At 50.2% G+C, this 21,250-nt stretch overlaps 1 protein-coding gene across 1 annotated transcript in view; it reads right to left on the bottom strand.

Annotated features, from left to right (window-relative positions):
- The window catches only part of PTPRT (protein tyrosine phosphatase receptor type T), a 776,661-nt gene that overhangs the window by 27,302 nt on the left and 728,109 nt on the right, over positions 1 to 21,250 (bottom strand). Inside the window, 4 exon segments of the mRNA XM_087853941.1 lie at positions 10,783 to 10,914; positions 14,526 to 14,699; positions 16,113 to 16,262; positions 18,348 to 18,483. Coding sequence (XP_087710067.1) covers positions 10,783 to 10,914; positions 14,526 to 14,699; positions 16,113 to 16,262; positions 18,348 to 18,483 — 592 coding nt within the window.

Below are 21,250 nucleotides of genomic sequence, written 5' to 3'. Positions count from 1 at the left end.
AGGAAACAGTGGGTTTGAATGACACACTAGACCAGATGTATCTAACAGATTTATTCAGAACGTCCCATTCTAAAACAGAATATACATTCTTTTCAAGTACACTTGGAATATTCTCCAGCATAGATCACTTATTAGCTCACAAAACAAGCCTCAACGAATTCAAAAAGATCGTCATACCATGCATCTCTTCTGACCACAATGCTATGAAACTAGAAATCAACCATAGGTAAAAATCTGGAAAGACCACAAATACATGGAGGTTAAATAACATACTACAATGAATGGTTTAACAAAGAAATCAAAGAAATGAAAAAGTACATGGAAACAAACAAAAGTGAAAACAGCCCCGAACCCTTGGGATGCAGCAAAAGCTATTCTAAGAGGGAAGTTTATGAAAATACAGACCTATCTCAAGAAGTAAGACAAATCTCAAAGAAATAACCCAATCTTAAAACCTAAAGGAGCTAGAAAAAGAAGAAAAAACAAAATCCGAAACTAGCAGAAGGAAGGAAATCATCAGGATTAGAGTGGAAATACATGGTATAGGAAGTAAAAAAATGAAAACAGAAGCTGGTTCTTTGAAAAGATCAACAAAATTGTTAAATATCTAGCCAGACTCATCACAAAAGGAAAAAAAAAAGACTCAAATTTAGAAGCAAAAGAGGAGAAATAACTGACATCACAGAACTACAAAGGACTGTAAGAGAATATTATGAAAAATTATATGCCAACAAATTGAACAATGTAGAAAAAATGGATAAATTCCTAGAGGCTTGTAAACTACCAAAACTGAAGCAGGAACAAACAGAAAATTTGAACAGACCAATTACCAGCCAGAAAATTGAATCGGTAGGCAAAAAACTCCCAACAAACAAAAGCTCAGGACCAGAAGCTTTCACAGTGAATTGTACCAAACATTTCAAGAAGAGTTAATACCTAGTTTCAAATTATTCCAAAAAGTAGAAAAGGAAGGAAAACTTCCAAATTCATTCTGAGGCCAGCGTTACTCTGATACCAAAAGCAATAAAGACACCACAAAAAAGAGAACTACAGGCCAATATCCCTGATTAACATAGATGCAAAAATCCTCAACAAAATCCTAGCAAACGGAATTCAACCATACACTAAAAAAATCATTCACAAAAACCAGTTGAGATTTATTCCCAGGATGCAAGGGTGGTTTAATATTTGCAAATCAATCAATGTGGTGCATCACATTAATAAAAGGATAAGAACCATATTATTTAAATAGATACAGAAAAAACGTTTGATAAGGTACAATATCCATTCATGATAAAAACCCTCAACAAAGTAGATTTAGAGGGAACATACCTCAACCTAATAAAGCCCTTATATGAAAAACCCATAGCTAACATCATCTTAAATGGGGAAAACCTGAGAGCTTTTCCACTAAGTTCAGGAACAAGACAAGGAAGTCCACTCTGACCACTTTCCCCCCCACTCTCACTACTTTTATTCAGCAGAGTACTAGAAGTCCTAGCTACAGCAATCAGACAAGAAAAATGAATAAAAGGCATCCAAATTGGGAAGGAAGAAGTAAAAATCTCACTATTTGCAGGTGCCATGATACTATATATAAGAAAAACCAAAAGACTTCACCATAAAAACGATTAGAACTAATGTACTACTATACATTGTCTAATTGAATTTAAAAAACCTATTAGAACTGATAAATGAATTCAGTGAAGTCACAGGATACAAAATCAATGGCAGAAATCCACTGCACTTGTCTACACCAATAACGAAGCAGCAGAAAGGCAAATTAAGAAAACAATCCCATTTACAATTGCACCCAAAATAACAAAATACCTAGGAATGAACCTAACCAAAGAGGTGAAAGACATGTCCTCCGAAAACTATAAAATACTCATGAAAGAACCTGAAGATGACACAAAGAAATGAAAAGACATTCTGTGCCCATGCACGGGAAGAACAAATATTGTTAAAATGTCTATAGTACCCAAAGCAACGAACACATTTAATGCAATCCCTATCAAAATAACAACAGCAGTTTTCAGAGACCTAGAACACATAATCCTAAAATTTGTATGGAACCACAAAGGACCCTGAAAAGCCAAAGCAATCTCGAAAAAAGCAAAGCAAAGCTGGAGGCATCACAACTCGAGACTTCAGGTTATAATACACAACTGCAGTAATCAAGACAGTACGGTACTGGTACAAAAACAGACACAATTATCATATGGTTTCACTCATTTATGGAACATAAGAAATAGGAAGATCGGTAGGAGAAGGAAGGGAAGAATGAAGGGGGGTAAATAGAAGGGGGAATGAATCATGAGAGACTCTGGGAAACAAACTGAGGGCTTCAGAGGGGAGGGGAGTGGGGGAATGGGATAGGCTGGTGATGGGTATTAAGGAGGGCACGTATTGCATGGAGCACTGGGTGTTATACGCAAGTAATGAATCATGGAACATTGCATCAAAAACTGGGGATGTGCTGTATGATGACTAACATAATAAAAATTATTTTAAAAAAGACACACAAATCAATGAAACAGAATAGAAAATCCAGAAATAGGCCCACAATTATATGGTCAATTAATCTTCAATAAAGCAGAAAAGAATATCCAGTGGTGAAAAGGACAGTCTCTTCAACAAAGGTCTTGGGAAAACTGGACAGCAACATGCAAAAGAATGAAACAGGAGCACTTTCTTACACCACAGACAAAATTAACTTCAAGTTTGATTAAAGACCTGAATGTAAGACCTGAGACCATAAAAATCCTAAAAGAGAACACGGGAAGTAATTTTTCTGACATCAACCATAACAATATCTTTCTAGATCTGTCTCCCGAGGTAAGGGAAACAAAAGCAAAAATAAACTATGGGGACTACATCAAAATAAAGAGCTTCTGTATAGCGAGAGAAACAACCAAAAGTCAATCAGCTGAATGGGAGAAGAGAGTCGCAAATGATATAGCTGATAAATTCCGTATCCAAAATATATAAAGAACTTACACAACTCAACACCAAAAACAATCCAATTAAAAGTGGGCAGAGGACATGAACAGACATTTCTCCAAAGAAGACATTCGGATGGCCAACAGACACATAAAAAGATGTTCAACATCACCCATCATCAGGGAAATGAAATAAAAAGCACAATGAGATATATCACCTCACACCTGTCAAAATGGCTAAAACCAAAAACAAGAAATAATAAGAGGTGTTGACAAGAAATTGGAGCAAAAGAAACCCTCATGCTCTACTGGTGGGAATGCCAACTGGTGCAGCCACTGTGGAAAACTGTATGGAGGTTCCTTAAAATGTTAAAAACAGAACTACCCTGTGATTCAGTAATTGCACTATTAGGTATTTACCCAAAGAATACCAAAGAAAAAAATTAAAAGGGCTACATGCACCTGATGTTTATCCTAGCATTAATTATAATAGCCAAATTACGGAAGCTGTCTACATGTCCATCAGTAGATCATGGATAAAGAAGCAGTATATATTCGGAATATTATTCAGCCATAAGAAAGAATGAAATCTTTCCATTTGCAACAACATGGATGGATCTAGAGAGTATAATGCTAAGTGAAATAAGGCAGAGAGAGACAAATACCATATGACTTCATTCATATGTGGAATTTAAGGTACAAAACAAAGGAGCGATGGAGTAAAAAAGAGACAAACCAAAGAACAGACCCTTAACTCTACAGAACAAAGTGATGGTTACCAGACAGGAGGTGGGGGGGGGGGGTTGGGTGAAAAGGTGAGGGGACAGGGAGTGCCCGTGCTTGATAAGCGCTGGGTAACCTGTGGGATTGCTGAACTATATTATAAATACACATGAAACTAATCGTGTATGTTCACTACATGTAACACTACATGTTAAAAAAGAGCCCGCAACTGTACAGCTTAAGAAAGGCACATCTTTTGGGTAGAAGGTGGCATCACTAGGGGAGGCACAGGAGGAGAGGTAGAGGCAGGAAGTGGTTTGGGCAATGGAGTGTGTGTGGGGGGGGCGGAGATGTGCTGCCACATGCCAGGGGTGAGGAGGCAAGGTGGGGGGGTTAAGAATGAGGATGTGCGATGTTCAGCCTTTGGTCATGGGCATTACTGGGATTCCAACCCCACCTTGCCTCCAGGAAGGCCTGAGCAGGAACTAGGAAGTATGCATGCAAACAGGATTCCCTTGCAATTTCCAGAAATCTGTGGGGTGGACAGTGGACTTGGCCACAGGGGGGGGGAAGAGGAAGCAGAGCCCACTTTAATGAAATCTTCAAGGGCAGAGTGAAATTGGCTGACCTCTGGGTTACATGAATTTAATAGATGATCACGTTGAGACTCGGGACAAGTTACAAAACCGGCTTAAGGCAAGTATGTGGCAGGGCTAGAACTTAAAGTCAGGTCTCACGGCCCCAGACTTCTTATTCTACTGTTATCCTCACTGGAACAGAAACACAGCCCCTTGCAAAGTCAGACTTGAGGTTCGTGGAGACACAGACTTGGGTGTTCTGTGGGTTTTGCCAGCACATTGGGCTGTGTTTTCACAAGCCGAGATAAAAATGGGGATACCAATGCCTGCTATTTGCCTTGCAGGCACAATGACAAGAAAAGACATCCCTGAAACATCACTCCTGCTTTTCTCCTGGGAGGATGATAAGCTTGCTTGCCTCTCTCACTTCTAGAAGCTCCATGGGAATGAACTGTTCTTGGTCCCACCCTCCCTCACCTTTTACCTGGCCTAGCATCACCTGAACTCTCAGACTTTCCATGGTAGGAGCCTCAGAACTGGGCAACTCAGGTTTTATAGAGCTCTTGTTTGTTTGAAACCAAAGAACATTCCTTCCTGCTCCATATTCCTAGGTACCAGTCAGTGATTGTCAGGCACTAGGGCCCTGGAAATCCTATTGTTTAAATGGTGACCAAAATCTTCACAGTCTCTGGTAGAGGGCCTTGGGCCCAAGACAGTGATGGGTGATAGAGCTTTGGGTAAATCCTTTTTCCTACCCGGACCTCAGCTTCCTGATGTGCAAAATGAGGGGAAATGGACCCCAGTCAGATCAGTGATTTCCAAAGTGGGATCCATAAAGTTGGCAGGAGAAGCCAATGAGATATCTCCAAAGTCTTCAAAAGCCTAAGGGAATCATGTTGTCTTGGAGTGGAGGACACCAAGTCTCTGGCTTTGAGCTGGAATTAGACCACCTCGTGTTAGCTCTGTATACAGTCTGCCAATCAGAAATTCATCATGGTAGTTATGTTCGTGGAAAAATATACGAGTAAAACTAACAAATGATTAATAAATACAGTTCAGAAAACAAAAGCTTCTAAAATAGCAGTTCTATGGAGGAAAGACCTGGGAAATATCAAAGGTGTTTGGAGAACATATAGATGATAAAATCTCTAAGATGTAAGCAAAATAGTGTGTCTTCCCGAGAATGAGTGACAAGTGACACGTTGAGAAACCCAGGGATGCTGCAAGCGTCGCCAGTGTCATCAGTGAGTAGGCTAGTCAAGGAATCCTAATCACCTAGCACTTACTAGGTGGAGACAACCAAAGTGACACTGGGTCTCGATGACCCCAAACCTGATTCCAGGCTGCTGGGGTGATGTGTGGTGGTCATCTCCTGCTGGATTCTTCCAGAGCTGCCCACAGAGCTCGAGAGCGATGTGTCCAGAGCTGCCTGGACATTGGCTCTTACATCCTTCCTGCGTCCTGGTCAGCTTCTTCCTGCACTCGGGATTCTTGGTTGAGACGGTTCCAGCTGAAGATGATTCCATCCTGTTTGACGCCAAAGGGAGTCTGGCAGGTAGATAACACTTCACTACAATGTCTGCTCCGTGGGGATTGCGTTTTTTTGTGCCTCTTTTGTCCTGTGTTATGTCTGATCTGTGCCTAGTAGGTTCTCAGTCAAAGCATGTTGATGACTGGAGGATCGAATGCAATCCAGAAAGCATGAAACTTGACTTTAAAAAGACCTCCTTCTGGGTTCACAAGAGTCCTGTGGTTGGTGAGGTGGACATCTGCCTTCTCCTTGGCTCTCACCATCTTGCTCTCTCATGGTTCCTGATGGACTCTGATTCAGAATTGGCTTTCTCCAGCTCGAACCACTTTCCAGTCCGACACTGCTGACTCCGGATGTTCCCATGATTTCAGTCTCACACCCGGCGCTGGCACTGATCCCTATACCTCTGGGTCTGAATTCCTGTTTTCAGTTTTATTGCCTGTATTAGTTTTCTATGGCTGATGCAACAAACCACCACAAATGTGGCTTAACGTAACACAAATTTATTATCTGGAGGTCAGAAATCGGAAATAGGTATTAAAGGGTTACCACCAAAGTGTCAGCCGAGCGGTCTGTGTTCCTTTCTAGAGTCTGCAGGAGACAACCCATTCCTCGTCTTCTCCGGTTTTGAGAGGCGGCTGGCATTCCCTGGCCTGTGGTCGTCTCACTCCACTTTCTGCTTCCATTGCCACTGACTTTGACCTTCCTGCATCCCGCTTACTAGGACCCTAATGCTGGGCCCACCCGGGTAACCCAGGACCATGTACACATCTCAGCATCCTTAAATTGACCACATCTGCATAGTCCCTTCTACTCTGTAAGACAACACATTGGCCGGTTTAGAGACAAGGATGTGGACGTCGTTGGGAGTGCGGGGCAAGATTCCGCCTACTGCACGTCCCCACCCCATGGCTGGCACAAAGGATCTCCTGAGCTGTCTAAATGATACGGAGGGTGTGGCATGACCATGAAGAGGGCTTCTTTCTGCTGTCCGTTCCCCATGGACTCTGGGCTATCCATAGAGCCCACGAGGATGGAAGGGATCTTGTGTCAGTGCTATTGGGTGTGACTGGAAGGGTTTTTTCTGAGGTGCCCGCTGGAAACCACAGTGCCATTTGGTGGATGCTGTGGTTCTAGGATATGGCCCCACTCGTCTGATCACAGGCCTTGGAGTCCTAAAGAGCTAAAACAATCTCTAAGGTTTACCTGTAGTTGCCTTCAGAGTGTTCCTCTCCGGCCCCCACTGCTCGGAATCATCTTTGAACAGAAGCTACTGCGGAGAACGGGAGAGCGCCTGCGGCTGGCGGTGGCCGACTAAATGAAGCAGTATAGGATTCCGAGCAGAGGCAGGCGGACTCGGCCAGCGGTGCAGGAAAATAAGGCAGTCGGAGAGGTCTCAGCCTCTCCCCCACCTTATTTTGCCGCAATTTACAGGTAGTCCTGCCACAACCCTCATCATGGGCCCTGATAGGCTTGGTCCCCTGTCAAGCCCCAGGATGTGGCACCGGTCCCCTGCTGATGCTGAGGACCTAGGGCAGACCCATCTGTGTCGCTGGGCTGGCCAGGAAGCCGGAGCTGTCCCGGCACGGGCACGCTGGCAGGCAAATGCTGATACTGCTTCAAAGAACCGCCCTTCCAGGTGCTGAGGGCGGCTTTTCTGATGCTCACGCGGTGTCACTGTTTATTTTCACAAGGCACCCAGCTGTTGTGGTGATGATATTTATATCAGTAAGTGCTCTATTCATCTGCCGATTTTAGGGGATGCTTGCCAGCTGCATATGGCAGCCAACCCCACGGCTCTTCGGAGCCTGATGTTTTTGTATTTAGGGAATCAACTCTCAAAGGCTGTACCAACATCTGGGGCTGAGAAATCTTCGTTTACACAAGACCCACCCTGGAAGGGGGAGCTAGAGCCAATGACCTTGACCCCTGCGTCCCTACATGTCCCAAAGTGAGGTTCTTTGACACTCTTCCTCCGTGCCTGAGCTCTGGTTTTGCAAAAAGGGATTCTGGAAAAGGTGAACAGCAAACAGGCTTTCAGAGACTCTACTTCACTCAGGGGCTCCTGGAGCAGCGTTTGCGGTTTTACTTTTTTAGGCAAAGGAATAGGACGGCTATGCCTTCTGAGTCTGGAATTCCACAGGGGTCTTTGTTTTACCGGAATCCATTTAATTTCATGGTTATCTCAGATTCCAGTCTTCTACTGTTTAAGCCCCAAATCTTGGAGTCACCTTTGTTCTCTCATACTCCCTATTCAGTCTGTCAGGATATTTGGTTGGGTCTGCCTTCAGGATTAATCCAGAATCCACACCATTGCTACCACCGGGTTCAAGTGGCCATCACTCGTCACCTGGGATGACTGCAGAAGCCGCCTCCTCTCTGTCCTTCCTGCTCGCTCGCTTAGCAAACGCCTTCCCCTTCCTGTACCAGCAGGCTTTTCTCAACACAGTAGCCAGAGGAGTGCTATTTTAAAAAAGTCAAAGTATGCCACTCCTCTCCTCAGAACCTATCAGTGGCTCCCTTCTTCTCTCAGAGTAAAACCTCAGGTTCTGCCTATGACCCCTAAGGCTCTCCATGACCTGGCCCCATGTCTCTGTGTCACCCGCTGCTGCTGTTCCCACATCGATTCTGTTCCAGTCACAGTGGCCTCTATGCTGTTCCTCAAATGCACCAGGCTGGAACCCCCCGTCAGGTGTTGGTGTGGGTTGTCCTTTCTCCCTGTGATGCTCTTCCCAGAGTCTGTCACACAGCTCATTCTCTCCCCCACTTCCAAAATATGCTCGCATGTGACCTCAGTAGGGCCTGCCTTGCTCCCGCTATCACAATTGTATTCCAGGCCCCAAATCCCCCTTCCAATCCTCCTTACCCCGCCCTCCTATTTTTTCCCATATACTCATCACCTCTGACAAAGAAGTAAGTACATTGTAGGGTGTTTGTCATTTACTGTCTCCTCACTTTAGAACAGAAGTTGCAGCAGAGATGGGAATCTGCTGTTTTGCTTGCTCTGTCTTATTCGCGACGCATTCCAAACACCTAGAATAGCTCCTGGCGGGTAACAGATACTCCACGAATACGGCTGGAGAACGAGCGCATCTCTCCCGTGTGTCTCTCCCGCACGCATCCCACTGGGCGCTCCAGCTCCTCCCCCCAGACGCCTGACTGCCCAGACCTGGGCCCCGCCACCATCCACAGCTTCTTCTCACTCAGCTCCTGCATCCAACTGCTCCCCAAACCCGTGGGCTTGGATCTGGAAGCCCAGCTTCCACATCCCAGCCCCGCTGTCCCACCTGCCGGCCACCTCCTCCGTTCAGACCCCACCTCTCTCTTCTGTGCGTTTGCAGCTTCCTCCACCGCCATCCCCTGGTTTCCCTCCAGCTTTGCCTCCTCGCTGGTCCCCAGAGGCAGCTTTCTAACGGGAACTCCGCCACACCGCGGCTTACACACTGCCCGCCGTATCTCTCCTCCCTGGACAGCAAGTACTGTCTCACCCTGCTCCGAGGAAGCCCGGGAGGGGGGTGGGGTGCACAAACGCGCCCAGGGTCCTGACTCCAAGAGGCATGGGGGTGGGGGCAGGAGCTAGAAGACCAGTCTGGATGGAGTTCAACCCCCACCCCGGGCAGTTCCACCACAAGCAGCTCGTGATTAGACCTGTTTCCTAGATGGCGCCTGCATGAAAGCTTTATTTGACGAGAAGGTTCTGCTGCTTATAAAGCAACACTTACCGTGCTGCCGGCCAAGGCCCAAACTCTGTAGCTGACGTGGGCAGCCCCATGCAAGCAGCGCCCTGCTGCATTTTCCAGCCTCACCGCCCTCTTCTGCTCCCGACAGACCCCAGCGCCAGCCCCACCGCAACCCCAGCCGTTCCGCAAACAAGTCACACACATTCACACCACCTTGCCTTTAACCCCCGTTCCCTCTGCTCGGAGGGCCTTTCCCCAGCTCCCCCAGCCCCACACCCCCAAGCCTCTGCTGCCTTCTTCAAGGCCAAAGTCACCTTCTTTTTGAAGTCTTCCCTCACCCTCTGGGCAGAATTAATTGCTCCCTGTTTCCCGGCCAGCACAGCACTTCGCGGCTGACCTCTATTACAGCGCTGCCACGTGAGGCTGGGACAATTTGCTCATCTGTCTCTGTAGCAAGGCTGTGAGCTCCTGCAGGGCTGAGACCACAGCTCAGATCATTTTATTTTACTCCCACACAAGGCCAGCACGCACACGGGAGTGCACTGAGGTACCCTGAGTTTCTTTCAAGACACCACTTTTCGAACACCTGGAAGGACATTCCTACTTTTTCCACCCAGCAATGGCTGCCCTGCCGGGGGGGGGGGGGCGGTTGCGGCGTGGGCTCCAGAAACTTTCCCATGACACGTGTCCCGAGTACTGGAATGTGCTGTAGGCATGTGATGCTTGGAGCTGTCAGACCCTGGGGGGCTAAGGCATGAAGCCTGCCTGGACACAAGAGCCATCTCTGATGACACCAGGATCCTCAGGGTGGCTAGTGGGCAAAAGGTTCAGGGTTCAAGCTCCAGGCTCTGTCAGCGTGGGCTGCATCTCCAAGGGGGGAGGTGGCTGGCTGGCTGGGTGTGGCCAGGCATCAGGCTCTTCTGCAGGGCTGGAGATGCTCAGAGCGGGGGAGGCTCTCTGAGCCTCTGGGCTCAGAGTGCTCAGTGGGATTTGGAGCAAGATGCTAATCAGTGCCTGGGGGATGAAGGAACAGAATCTGGCCCCAGACTGGGGAGGAGGGCTGGACAGAGCCCACAGGCAAGGGGAGTCATTGCTGGAAGGGAGAGGGTGTGGGGTGGGGGGATGGCGGGGTCCTGGCAAGAGACCCCCGGCCTCTGCCGGCAGCAGGACGGGGGCTGGTTTGGTGCTGGCAGCCAGCCAGTGCCCGCCCGCAGCAGCTCGGTTGGGCAGAGGCAGCACGACGCGGACTCTCGCGCTCTCCCTCCAGCGCTCGGGCGTGGCTGCCTGCACGCACCTGAGCTCCGGGGCAGTGGCCGGCGCCCTCCTACCTGGGCCGTGTCCATCTCGTTCAGCATCACCACGGAGGAGCAGTTGTAGTCGAACACCAGCCTCCAGAAGTCCGCCACGGTGTTGGGCAGAGGGTGCTGGGTGACCACGAAGGCAGCGGGCTGCTTGTGGCTCTGACAAAGGAATGACACGGGACTCGTGAGAGACACACCCAGCAGTGATGTTCTGATGGCGACGAGGCCTGGAAGGCTGCCAGAGGCCCCCGAACCTGCCAAGCCGATCGCACAAGACGCCTACCTGTTCTGTCATGCTGGGTGCCGCCAGTGGCCAAGGGGCCCTTCTCATAACGAGCTCATTCTCCCCTAAACTAAGACGTTTCATTAGAAAGTGTCACTCAGCTGGGGATTATCCAAATAAATTATTTATGTTTTGGAGCTCAGCAAATAATCATTATTACACTATGAAATGAAAGATTCTGGATGCAGATTTGCTGCTTTGCTGGCCAGAGCACCTCCTGGGACAGTAGTGATATCTGTGCTCCTGGGCCCACGGCGCTGGAGGGGGCTTGGCTCAGCCCACGGCAGAGAGTCTTCTGCAGGGGCTTCTGTCACGGGAGGCTCACTCCTGCCCCAAGGCCAGAATGAGGGCGGAGCTGGCCTGTGAGAAGCCTGCACGGTGTGCTGTGAGACAATGGGCAGTGGAAGGTGCTCAGGTTTTAGCGTCAGGCAGACCCGGGGTTCAAATCCAGCTTTCTGACTTGTAGGTTATAAGTCATCCATCCATCCAACCATCTATCCATCCAAGCATCCTTTGTAGAGTCCCCCCCACCTTTTTTTGGTGCTAAGCCCTGGCAAGTTATTAGATCTTTCTAAGAGGTTCTTCATCTGGACAATGGGAATTGCAACGCCCATTTGGGGATGGTTGTCATGCAGAGTGAATGGGATTTGTATTTGGAAAGACCAAGACACATGAATGGGCTGTGAGCCCACTGGCAGGACAGACACATCCCTGACGTGGTTCTTCATCCTTGGCACTGGTACTGTGGCTGGCACAGGAGACCCCCAATACAGGCCCAGCAAACGAATACACTCAGGTCCAAGCTCCGGATGGGGAAACTGAGGCTCGCAGAAAATAGCTTGTGAGAGTCTGGGCTATATTGGAAGCTTTGACTGGGCCCGAGTTATTACAGTAGCTTGTGAGAATGTGTTTGGAAAGATTGGAGGGCTTCTCCTTTAGTGGTCTGTGAAACTGGAGACTGTCCACAGCCTCTCTTCTTAAGCTTTCTTGAAAGACAGTCCCTGGGGCAGACACAGGTGTTTTTGGTAGAGTGACAAGTCAGCAGGAAGATGGGGAGGCAAGGGGGTCTTGCCTGTCCAAACCAGGGGAAGACCCAGGCAAAAGACCCTACCGACCATATTACATAAATGATTTCTTGATGCCCTCTTTTTTGCCGGTGGCAAAAAAATGCCTTGCAACTGTGGATGTCATGTAGACACTAGGGTCCTGTCTTCCAAGGGCCTTCTCCTGGCCAGTGGAATGGTCAAAGGGAGGGGCTGGGGCTAGGAGGACAGAATATTTAGCTTCCCCAAAAGCCAAACTCTAGCTGCAGACAGCAGGTCTTTGAGCCATTTCTATACATGGAAAAGAATCTAGATTTTAAGAGTCAAAAGACACAATCCAGACCTTGGACTTCACCCTTTCTGAGCTAGTCAACCTGGAGACAGTCATGCAAATACTCTGAGCCTCAGTATTTCATCCAGAAAGTGGGGACAATAACACCCAAATACAGAATGAATCAGGATAAGTCAGGCCCCGACATGGCGCCCAACACTCAGTGAATGTTAGTTCTCTTTCCTTTTTCCCTGTCTCTGTGATAAATGCTCTATTAGGCCAGCACGCCTGACAAAGCCTTATCTGAAAATATGTTCGAGATCCACGCTCCTGCCGGGTTTCAGGGATCAGCCGGCAATCCATTTCATGGATAACATCATCCTTTACCAGGGGAAACATTAAAAATTAACCCAGAGGACTTCATACTTTTCTGCTAGGAGCAAAGCTGCTATGGTTACCAGATAATGCACAGACCGAACTGGAATACAGATAAGGACTTGTTTCTTTTTTTTTTTTTTTTGTAAGAAAGGCAAAGGCCCAGTGATGGCTCACAGGAGAAATGCCCAGTGGACAAAGAGAACACAATCAGCATCAGAGCTTGGCAGAAGCCATTTGGCTCCAGGCAGCATCTAACCTACTAAGTAGAGGCCAGAAGCATGTTTGATCCTTGCATAGATGAGGAAGCCAGGGAGAGGGAGTTGGGACAAGTGGGAGAAAAAGCAGTGAGGAGCTTGGAAGTGTGATTGCACCCCCCAGGCCCCATCTCTTGACACACACACACACACACACACACACACACACACACACACACAGGCACACATTGATCTTGGAGGGCTCTAAGCTAAAGCCAGAGGTTTCCCCTCCACCTCCAGCTATTTGATCTGACCAGGACAAGGTTCCCTGCTTCTGGACCCATAGGAGGGATTCCAATTCCTGGGCCCCCCTGTGGGCAGAGGCCAGGGCAGGACCCGACAGAGCTGATAGGCACTGAGCTCCTGTCACCTCCCTGCCTCCAATACCAAGGGTCCTTGGGGAGAGTTTCAGGAGGATCAGGGGTCATAGAATTAGTTGGCTTTGATCCCAAGAGAGAGGACCGCACATTCCTGACTGTCCTGGGTGAGATGGGAAGTCCACACGGGCTGAATGGACATGACCTTGGACATGGGTGAGGAGGGGAACCTGGAAGGGCTTATCTCCAATCTGGCAATGGTATTCTTGGTTCTGAGCCTTGGGAGGCAAGAAGTCTGTGTCTTACTGGATTGCACAAACCGTGGGGAGACCCACGGAATGAATTCTAGAGTGTGAGTTCTGGATTCTGGCTCTGCCACTGGCTTTCCAGGTGACCCTGAGCAAGTCTCTTCCTCTTTCTGGCCTCAGTTTTCTTTGCTGAAAAGCACAAGGATGAGATCAGATGACCCATGGCTAATCCTGCTGCAAACATCTCTACATCTCTACATCTGCAACCGGAAGGAGCTGAAGGAACCAGTGGGGGGCCTACGGGTCAGGAGCAAGGACTCACTGGAGCAAGGATGTGACCCCCTCATTAGGGTCATGACTCCTAAATGCAGCCAGGGTGGGAGTGCCCTTCTTGGACTCGATGCTGAGAAAGCAGCAGACATTGGCTCTGAACGAACAGTCAGGAACATGGCCTGTCCCCTCCTTTGCCCCCTTTGCCACATCCCATCACCTGTCCAGCAACCACTTACTGGTCACCTACTACCTGCCAGTCTCATTCTTGCCTCTGCACTGGAGTGACCTGGGAACCTGCCTGGGAGCTCCCCGAGGGCAGAACCTATGTCTGTACCACCTTGCATTCCCAGGGCTCAGGCCAAGGCCTGGCATATGGAATGTTTCCTGAACTGAATGGAAGGCTGAGAGCTCTATAGGCAGCAGTAGGGGGGACTGGGCAGGCCTGTGCTGTGCTGTCATGGACACACACTTTATGCGTTTGGTCCATTCCTTCCAGGCTTATGGGATCAAAGAGCCAAGAACACAGCTTGTATACAGATTTGGACCACAGCCTTCAGGGGGAAGCAAAGGTCCTTGGGGCCAGAAGATGAGAAGCAAGGAGAGGCTGGCTGGGGGTGGTGGTGTGGGGTGTCAGTGCCCTGGGCTCCAGCCATCTCCACCTTGAAGAAACTTCCCAGTGGGTCCCAGCCGGGGCTCAACTTACATCCATCAGTGCGGCATTGACGTAGTTGCTGGGTTCGCCATCCACCGAGATAAGGAAGGGCAGGCAGCGGTCTAGAGGCAGGACATCCATGCTCCGGTTCTTATCATGATTCCGGGGCAGGAGCCCGATGCTGCAGTCCTCGGGCCGGACGCGGGGAGTCACGATGTTGAGGGTCTGTAGGGCACAAAGACAGACAGGTAGGCACTGCTCAGGCCGTTGCCTCAAACAGAGCAGAGCGAAGTTCAAACTCAGCCTACCCCATCCTGTCTCTGTCTTCCAAGCTTGGTCCTCCAGTCCCGCCCCTCCCCTGCCCCCAGGACTTGTTCCTCTCCCATGTGATGTTCTGCCATCTCCTGTTGGGGGCTCCATGCCCTGGGAGCTGAGAGCCCCTGTCAGGGCTCTGTGACACCCCCGTGATGCCAAGGCCGCAGGGCAGCATGCCCACATGCACAGCAGACACAGGCTGCCAACACGTGCCAACCTGCTCAGCTCTGTAAAGGGTGGGCCAGCCAGGAGGTCAGAGAGTGGGGCTGGGGGTGGGGCTGGGGAATCTCTGAGTGTCATGCATCCCTTGAAGTGTCGTGGAAGGAGGGCAAGGATTTCCCCAATGCTCCTCTCAAAGTGGTTTTTAGAACGAGCTGCTCAGGATGGGTGAGAGACCCCAGGGGGAAGCTTGGGGAGCCTGGAAAGTTTCAGGGCTGTGTTCTGCAGAGTGCGTCTTGCAAGTGTGGGGCCAGAGCTGAATTGTCGGGCCAGGAGACCAGATGCTTTGTGCAGCCAGGAGGGGGCTGTGGCTTCCATCTTTCCCCTACTCTGTACCTGCTCTCCTCCCAACCAGTAAAGCTTCTGTTTGAGGGAGCATGGGGGTACTGGCCTGGCTGGGGTATCTGCCTGTGGAACCATGGGCCGAGTACGTGCCCCTCAATTCCTGGAACTTCCTTGCTTCCTGCTGCCTGGTTCTCAGCTCCTGTTGCCCAGGGATGACCCTGGCACTGACCTCAGGACAACAGGCTGGACTCCTGGCTTACTCAGTCCTGAGCTGAGCTGAGCTCTGGGATGGTGCTTCTCAAAGTTTAATGTGCGGACAAATCATGCAGAGATCTTGTTATGCTGCACATTCTTGTTCAGCAGATGTGGGTGGGACCCAGGATTCTACATTCCTGATGAACTCGCAGGTGAAGCTGATGGGGCTGGGTCTGCAGACCCCACACTGAGTAGTGAGGATCGAGGATAGACACACTCCAATTGTACAGAAATGGCAAGAAAACCTGAGTCCCTCCAGGGATGGCAGAGCATGAAACTCACACCTGTGTTCAGAAACTCGTCTCCACCCACCACTAGGACTAGACTAGAACTAAGTCAGTTTAAACACATGATCACAGTTAAAACAAGTGTCAGCAGTCACCGGGTGACTGGTTAATCGCTGCTCGTGGCTGTGCACTGAATGTTCTGGAATTCATTCTGCAGCTGTCTAGTGCTGCAGACACCAGAAGCACGAGGCTTATCCGTCCCCACCAAGAAAACCCCCTGAATGTGCTCGGTGCCGCTGAAGTTGGCTGGGTCACCGAGCCCGGGACCTGTTCATACCTGAAATTCGTCTTTGATCTGGCTGGAGTTGGTCTGGGGGTCCAGCCTGCTGATATTGTAGTAGAGGGAGCGGAACTCGCACACGGGGATGGCGGTGTTGCCGCAGAGGCACGCTTCCAGGATGGCGTCGTGCACGAACACGTATTGCTCCTGCCGAGCCATGGGGAGAAGAGATAGGGTTCTGGGTGAGAAGAGTGGCCTGAGCATGTGTCGCTCCAATTTAATCCCGTGGCTGGGAAGGAGGGACAGGATTTAGATCGCAGAATCATGGCTTCCTCTCCAAAAACCCGAGGGGCCAAGTTTCCTTGTTTCTTAGTGATCGCCTGAGCGGGGGTGAGACTGCACTCTAAGACTGAACAGTGCAGTCACTGATGACAGTTAGAAACTTCGGGACCTGCTGCAGCATGGGCTCTTGGTGCCTGCCTATGGGCCCTCAGCTTCCACCTCTACCCTGAAGGCTGCAAGCACTTGAGATTCACGCTGAGGGATTTCTGCTAGTCCCAGGAACACACTGGGGCCGGGTGCAGGGCAAGCCCCCAGGGCTGAACAGTCAGCGCTCCAGGAAGAAGCCCTCAAGCAGTGTCAGCGGAGAGCTGAGGCAGAAACACCTAGGTTCTTTCTGTCTCCGGTAGGAGATTTGGGAGGGCATGTTCCATACTACCTCAGAGCTGCCAGCAGGCTTGGGCTCCAGGTGTCCACAGGGTTAAACAGCTTGCAAAACCCTGTAACAGTGCCGCACAGCCTGGGTTCCTTTCCTCCTCTCTGCTTTCCAACCAGTGAGTCATGGGATCACCTCCCACATAAGCCACATGCCTTGTCTCAGGGTCTGTTCCTGAACCCTGGGCCCCTCTGCCACCTGTGTCCTTTGCACCTGCTGTTCTCTTCTCCTGGAACCCTGTGTCCCCTTTGCTATGGCCCCATCTGCTTCATTCCCTCTGCAAAGTCTTCTGCAAAACTACCAGGTGGGAGCTATTGCTTTTGCTCCCAGGCCCTTAACAAACGTTTGTTGAGTGACTGTTTTCTTGCAGAGCTTGGCCCATCTCTACACCAAACACCTACCCAGATGCATCATGATGATCTATCTGACGTCTGTCTCTGCACCAGGCAGCAGGGACCCCCGTCTAGTGCCAGCCGGCAAGCCTGCCTTCTGCAAGCATGCGTCTTGGCTTTCCCGCAGCCTCACCGAGTCTAGACGCTAGCCTGCCAGAGTTAGCTCAGAGCCCACAGCAGACTCCTATGTGTAAAAGCTTGTAAGTCGGGGGATTCTCTGTGGAGCCAGCCGTGACTGGCCAGGCCCAAAGCCAACACTTCCCTTTGCAGGACTGATGATGGATGTAGCTTCTTATCTGCCCTAGCTGACGGCCTGGGCACCCACAGCCTTCCTTAGAACCGGACGATGGGCTTGTTATAAGAAGAACCAGCCATGGCTTTGAAAAGTAGGGCAGGCAGAAAAGGCTGCCTAACAAGAGAGTACGGTTCAGAGAAAAGTGCATGGGCCTTGGGGTCACATGGACCCAGGTTCCACCACTGTCCACCTGTGTGAGGACTTGGGGACCCTTTATCTGTAAAATGGGGATACTGGTAGGAGCTGCCCCAGAAGCTTGTCATGAGGAGTACAAATAATATCCCGAATATAAAGGACCTAGCACGATGCCTGGCACATAGTAGGTGCTCAACACTAAAGATGAACTCCTCCCATTTCCCTCGGGTCTTGGGCTCTCTACCTGGACAGAGAGATGCCTGAAGGTCTGCTTTTCCCGCAAGCATGGGGGCTATGTGTTACCTCCTTTGGAATCCCTAGAAGCCAGCCCAAGTACTCAATAATTTTGTTGATGAAATCATTCCTGCAGGGACTGAAGCAATTCTTGGCACACAGTAGGCGCTCAGTAAATGCCAATCCTTCCCTGTCTTCTTCCACCAAGGCAGGAATACTATTCAAAGAATCCTTGAAAGTTGCCATTTGGTTCCTGCTTAGATGCCCTCAGAGATGGGGAACTCACCACCATTCCCCACTGGTGGAAGTGCTTGCACTGTGGGACCTCAAGGCTGGCAGGAGTGTCCTAGCTTCTACTGCGGTCTCATCATAGCAAGCCATGTATCCCGCTCTTCACTTCTCCCACAGCCAGGTCTCTTTCTTTGGGATGCACTCCCCCTTCCCCATGGGCGTCTGCTCCACCCTGCTTCTCCGTGGCCTGGGCTGCAGCTGGCTGGTCAGCTTAATCCCCCAGAACTCACCTCCGTCTGTACCAGGTTGACCCTCTGGGCCCGGAGCTCACGCACACAGTTGAAGATGTCCACTACCCCTTCATTCTCAGCCATGTCAAGCATGGTGTCGATGGCGATGAAGCAGCCGGTCCTCCCGGCCCCAGCACTGGAAGAGAGGACAGTGTCTCTGTTAGGGACCTCGGGGCGGGACTAGTCCTGGAGAGGCTCCCCGCACCCCCCCCCAACCACTCAGCCCTGTCCCAAGGACCCTGCAGAGAGTGCGCAGCAGGCTGCGGAGGTCAGACACAACAGTCTGAATCCCAGCATTGCTGGGACACTGAGCAAGCGAGTGAACTCAGAGCCTCAGCTTTCTCCTCTGTAAAATGGAAGAGCGATGCTGGCTTTGGGAGCTATTTTATCAGAACCTGCTTACTTTTGTTATCCTCATTTAGCAAGGACTTATTTAATGCTTACAAAGTGCCAGACATTGTTCTAAGTGCTTTTACAAATGCTACATATTAACTCCCTTGCGAGGTCATTGGGAAGTTTCTCACCCCATTTTACAGGTGAGAAAAGCAAGGCACCGACAGCTGACTTTGCTCAAGGTCACATAGCTGGTATGCCATGGAGGACTTTCCAGCCTAGCCGTCCGGCTCTAGGTCTGCGCTCTTAGACATCTGCTCCTCGTAGCAGCCGTAGCACAAAACGTGTGCTTCGACAACAGAACTGCAGGCTGCTTCCTCCTCCAGTGGGTGAAGCTAATCCGTCTATACTGTACAAGGCACGGTGCCTGGACACTGCAGATGGCTAGTAGACAGGTCTTCCCCACTCCCCCTTCTGTCTTTTTCTCTTTCTCAGAGAACAGGCTGAGGGATGGAAGCAAGGAAAGGGAGATGCGGGAACAGAAGGGAGGTGGGAAGGCAGATCCTCTAAGCGGGCCCAAAGGCAGAGAGTGAGTCCCAGGTCCCATGTCTCAAGCCCCAGGTTTGGCTCCACAGGCACCTGTTTTCCCAGGAATGTGAGCCAGGGGCATTCTTCCACTGGAATAGGTGACAGCCCCAAGACCCTGGTCCGGTAGACATACTCCGATTCTGATACATACTCAATTTGGATCACTGGTGCCTTCCTTTAGGAAAATCTCAGACTAAGTACAAAATAGCAAAAAGAACTCAGCATGACCCATGGGCTACAGCCAGTCCCTCCCCGATCAGCACTGGGTTCCAGGCGTGGCTCTGAACCAGAGACAAACGGAACACTGGCCTCAAGTGCACGTGGTTAAGAAGTGAAGGCCAGCCTAGCAAGGAGGCCCATGCTGACTGTTTTCATATCCCACTTCCCCTAGGAAAACAAGTGATGGGGCAGGAAGAGAGCAGGACTGGCTGACCATAAATCCAGGCAGGACAGGCTGGCAGGGACTGTCACCCGCAATGATCCAGAAAACAAGCCCCGTGGGAAGCAGTCTTGGTTCTTAGTGAAATTTCATGGTTTAAAGTGAGTGAAGTTTGACTTGTATTTGTACCCTTCCACCCCCTAATCCAGAACCCCCTCCCCCAGAAGGGACTCAGCAGGCTGGGCCCTGGGGTCTAGGAGGGAGCACAAACAGCCACTCGTCTGTGTCCTCCTGAAGTCTCCCCCTCCACCCATGTTAGGGGAAACAAGCAGACCGACCTGCTAGTGAATCTCGGACCCACTGCCGGGGAAAATCTGCCTGGTGCCCGTAAGCCTCACACAGATACCTGCCTCCCTGCCGGACTCTCTGGAGGCCCTGAGCTGTATTTCAGCCTCATGGGGCAACTGAGCCGATCATATTTGGGGTCAGACCCCTGGAACCCAGTCCTGGCTCAACCATTTACTAGCTGTGTGACCTTGGGTAAATGACTTACCCTTTCTGGGTTTCAGTAACCGCAAGCATGAAACCAGGCTGATAATAATAAATAGACCCACCCCGTAGCGTTGATAGCACAATACACGTACGTCGCACAAACTGATACTGAAAAAGCACAGTGCGTGTAAATTACCTAGCCTGCGCCTAGCTGCGTTACAGTTTCTCAGTAAATGGTAGCTACTTACGTTCAACAAATATTTATTGAGCACCCAGTATGTACTAGATGCTGGCATTGGGAGTGGGGATATGACGATAAGCAGACATGGCTTCTGCTCTGAAGAATTAACAGTCTGGGGAGTGGACCAGTATTAGAGGCAGAGACCGGTAGTGTTTTTAAGTGCTTACTAGATGCCAGGACTTCTCCTAGGCACCGTGTACATGTCAGCCAGCACATTTCATCTTCAGAATGGCCCCGGGAATGGGGACCACTGTGCCAGGCGTGTTAGGAGGATTGGCTCTGGAGACATAGGGCAGTTATGCAAGGAGAGCCTGATACATTGTCTCCCTTCTTCCCTTACCCCTGCTCTGGCTGCTCTCTGGGACACAGGACTTGGGGGCTAACATTCTACTGTCCTTGAACTGTCATGAGCCGTAAAGCAGAAGATAGATGCAAAACGCTTCGAGAGCCCAGGGCTGACGGTGACTCTTACCTCCTCACCCTCAGTGACCTCATCTGTGAAATGGGGTCTCTAATCCCCAATCGCTTGTGTGGGGAGGGTAAACGGATGCCGAGTGACAAGGGGCTGGCCCGGAGATGCCTGCAGTTTGTGGAATCCCTCCTTGGCTTCACTCAAGGCCTTAACTGACATGGACACCGCCAGGGCAGGCTAAGTTAAGAACACACAGGGTCTGAAAAGGTGGGCTGGGCCCAAGGTCACACTGGAAGAGGAAGGCAGGAGTGTGCTGGCCAGCTGGCCTTCAGGTCTGGTCCAATTCTGAATGCCCTTGACATGACACTTCATCTCCATTTGGGAGGATTGGAAGACGTGCCAGTCATTCCCCATGTGACTTTCTAGGTCAGAGCTGAAAATACCTCTTCTCCATAATA

The sequence above is a fragment of the Ursus americanus genome, chromosome 22, assembly GCF_024610735.1.
Source record: "Ursus americanus isolate L20-20 chromosome 22, mUrsAme1.1.p, whole genome shotgun sequence".
NCBI lineage: Eukaryota > Metazoa > Chordata > Mammalia > Carnivora > Ursidae > Ursus > Ursus americanus.
The sequence above is the reverse complement of the archived record's forward strand: the minus strand, read 5'-3'. Positions and strand labels throughout refer to the sequence as shown.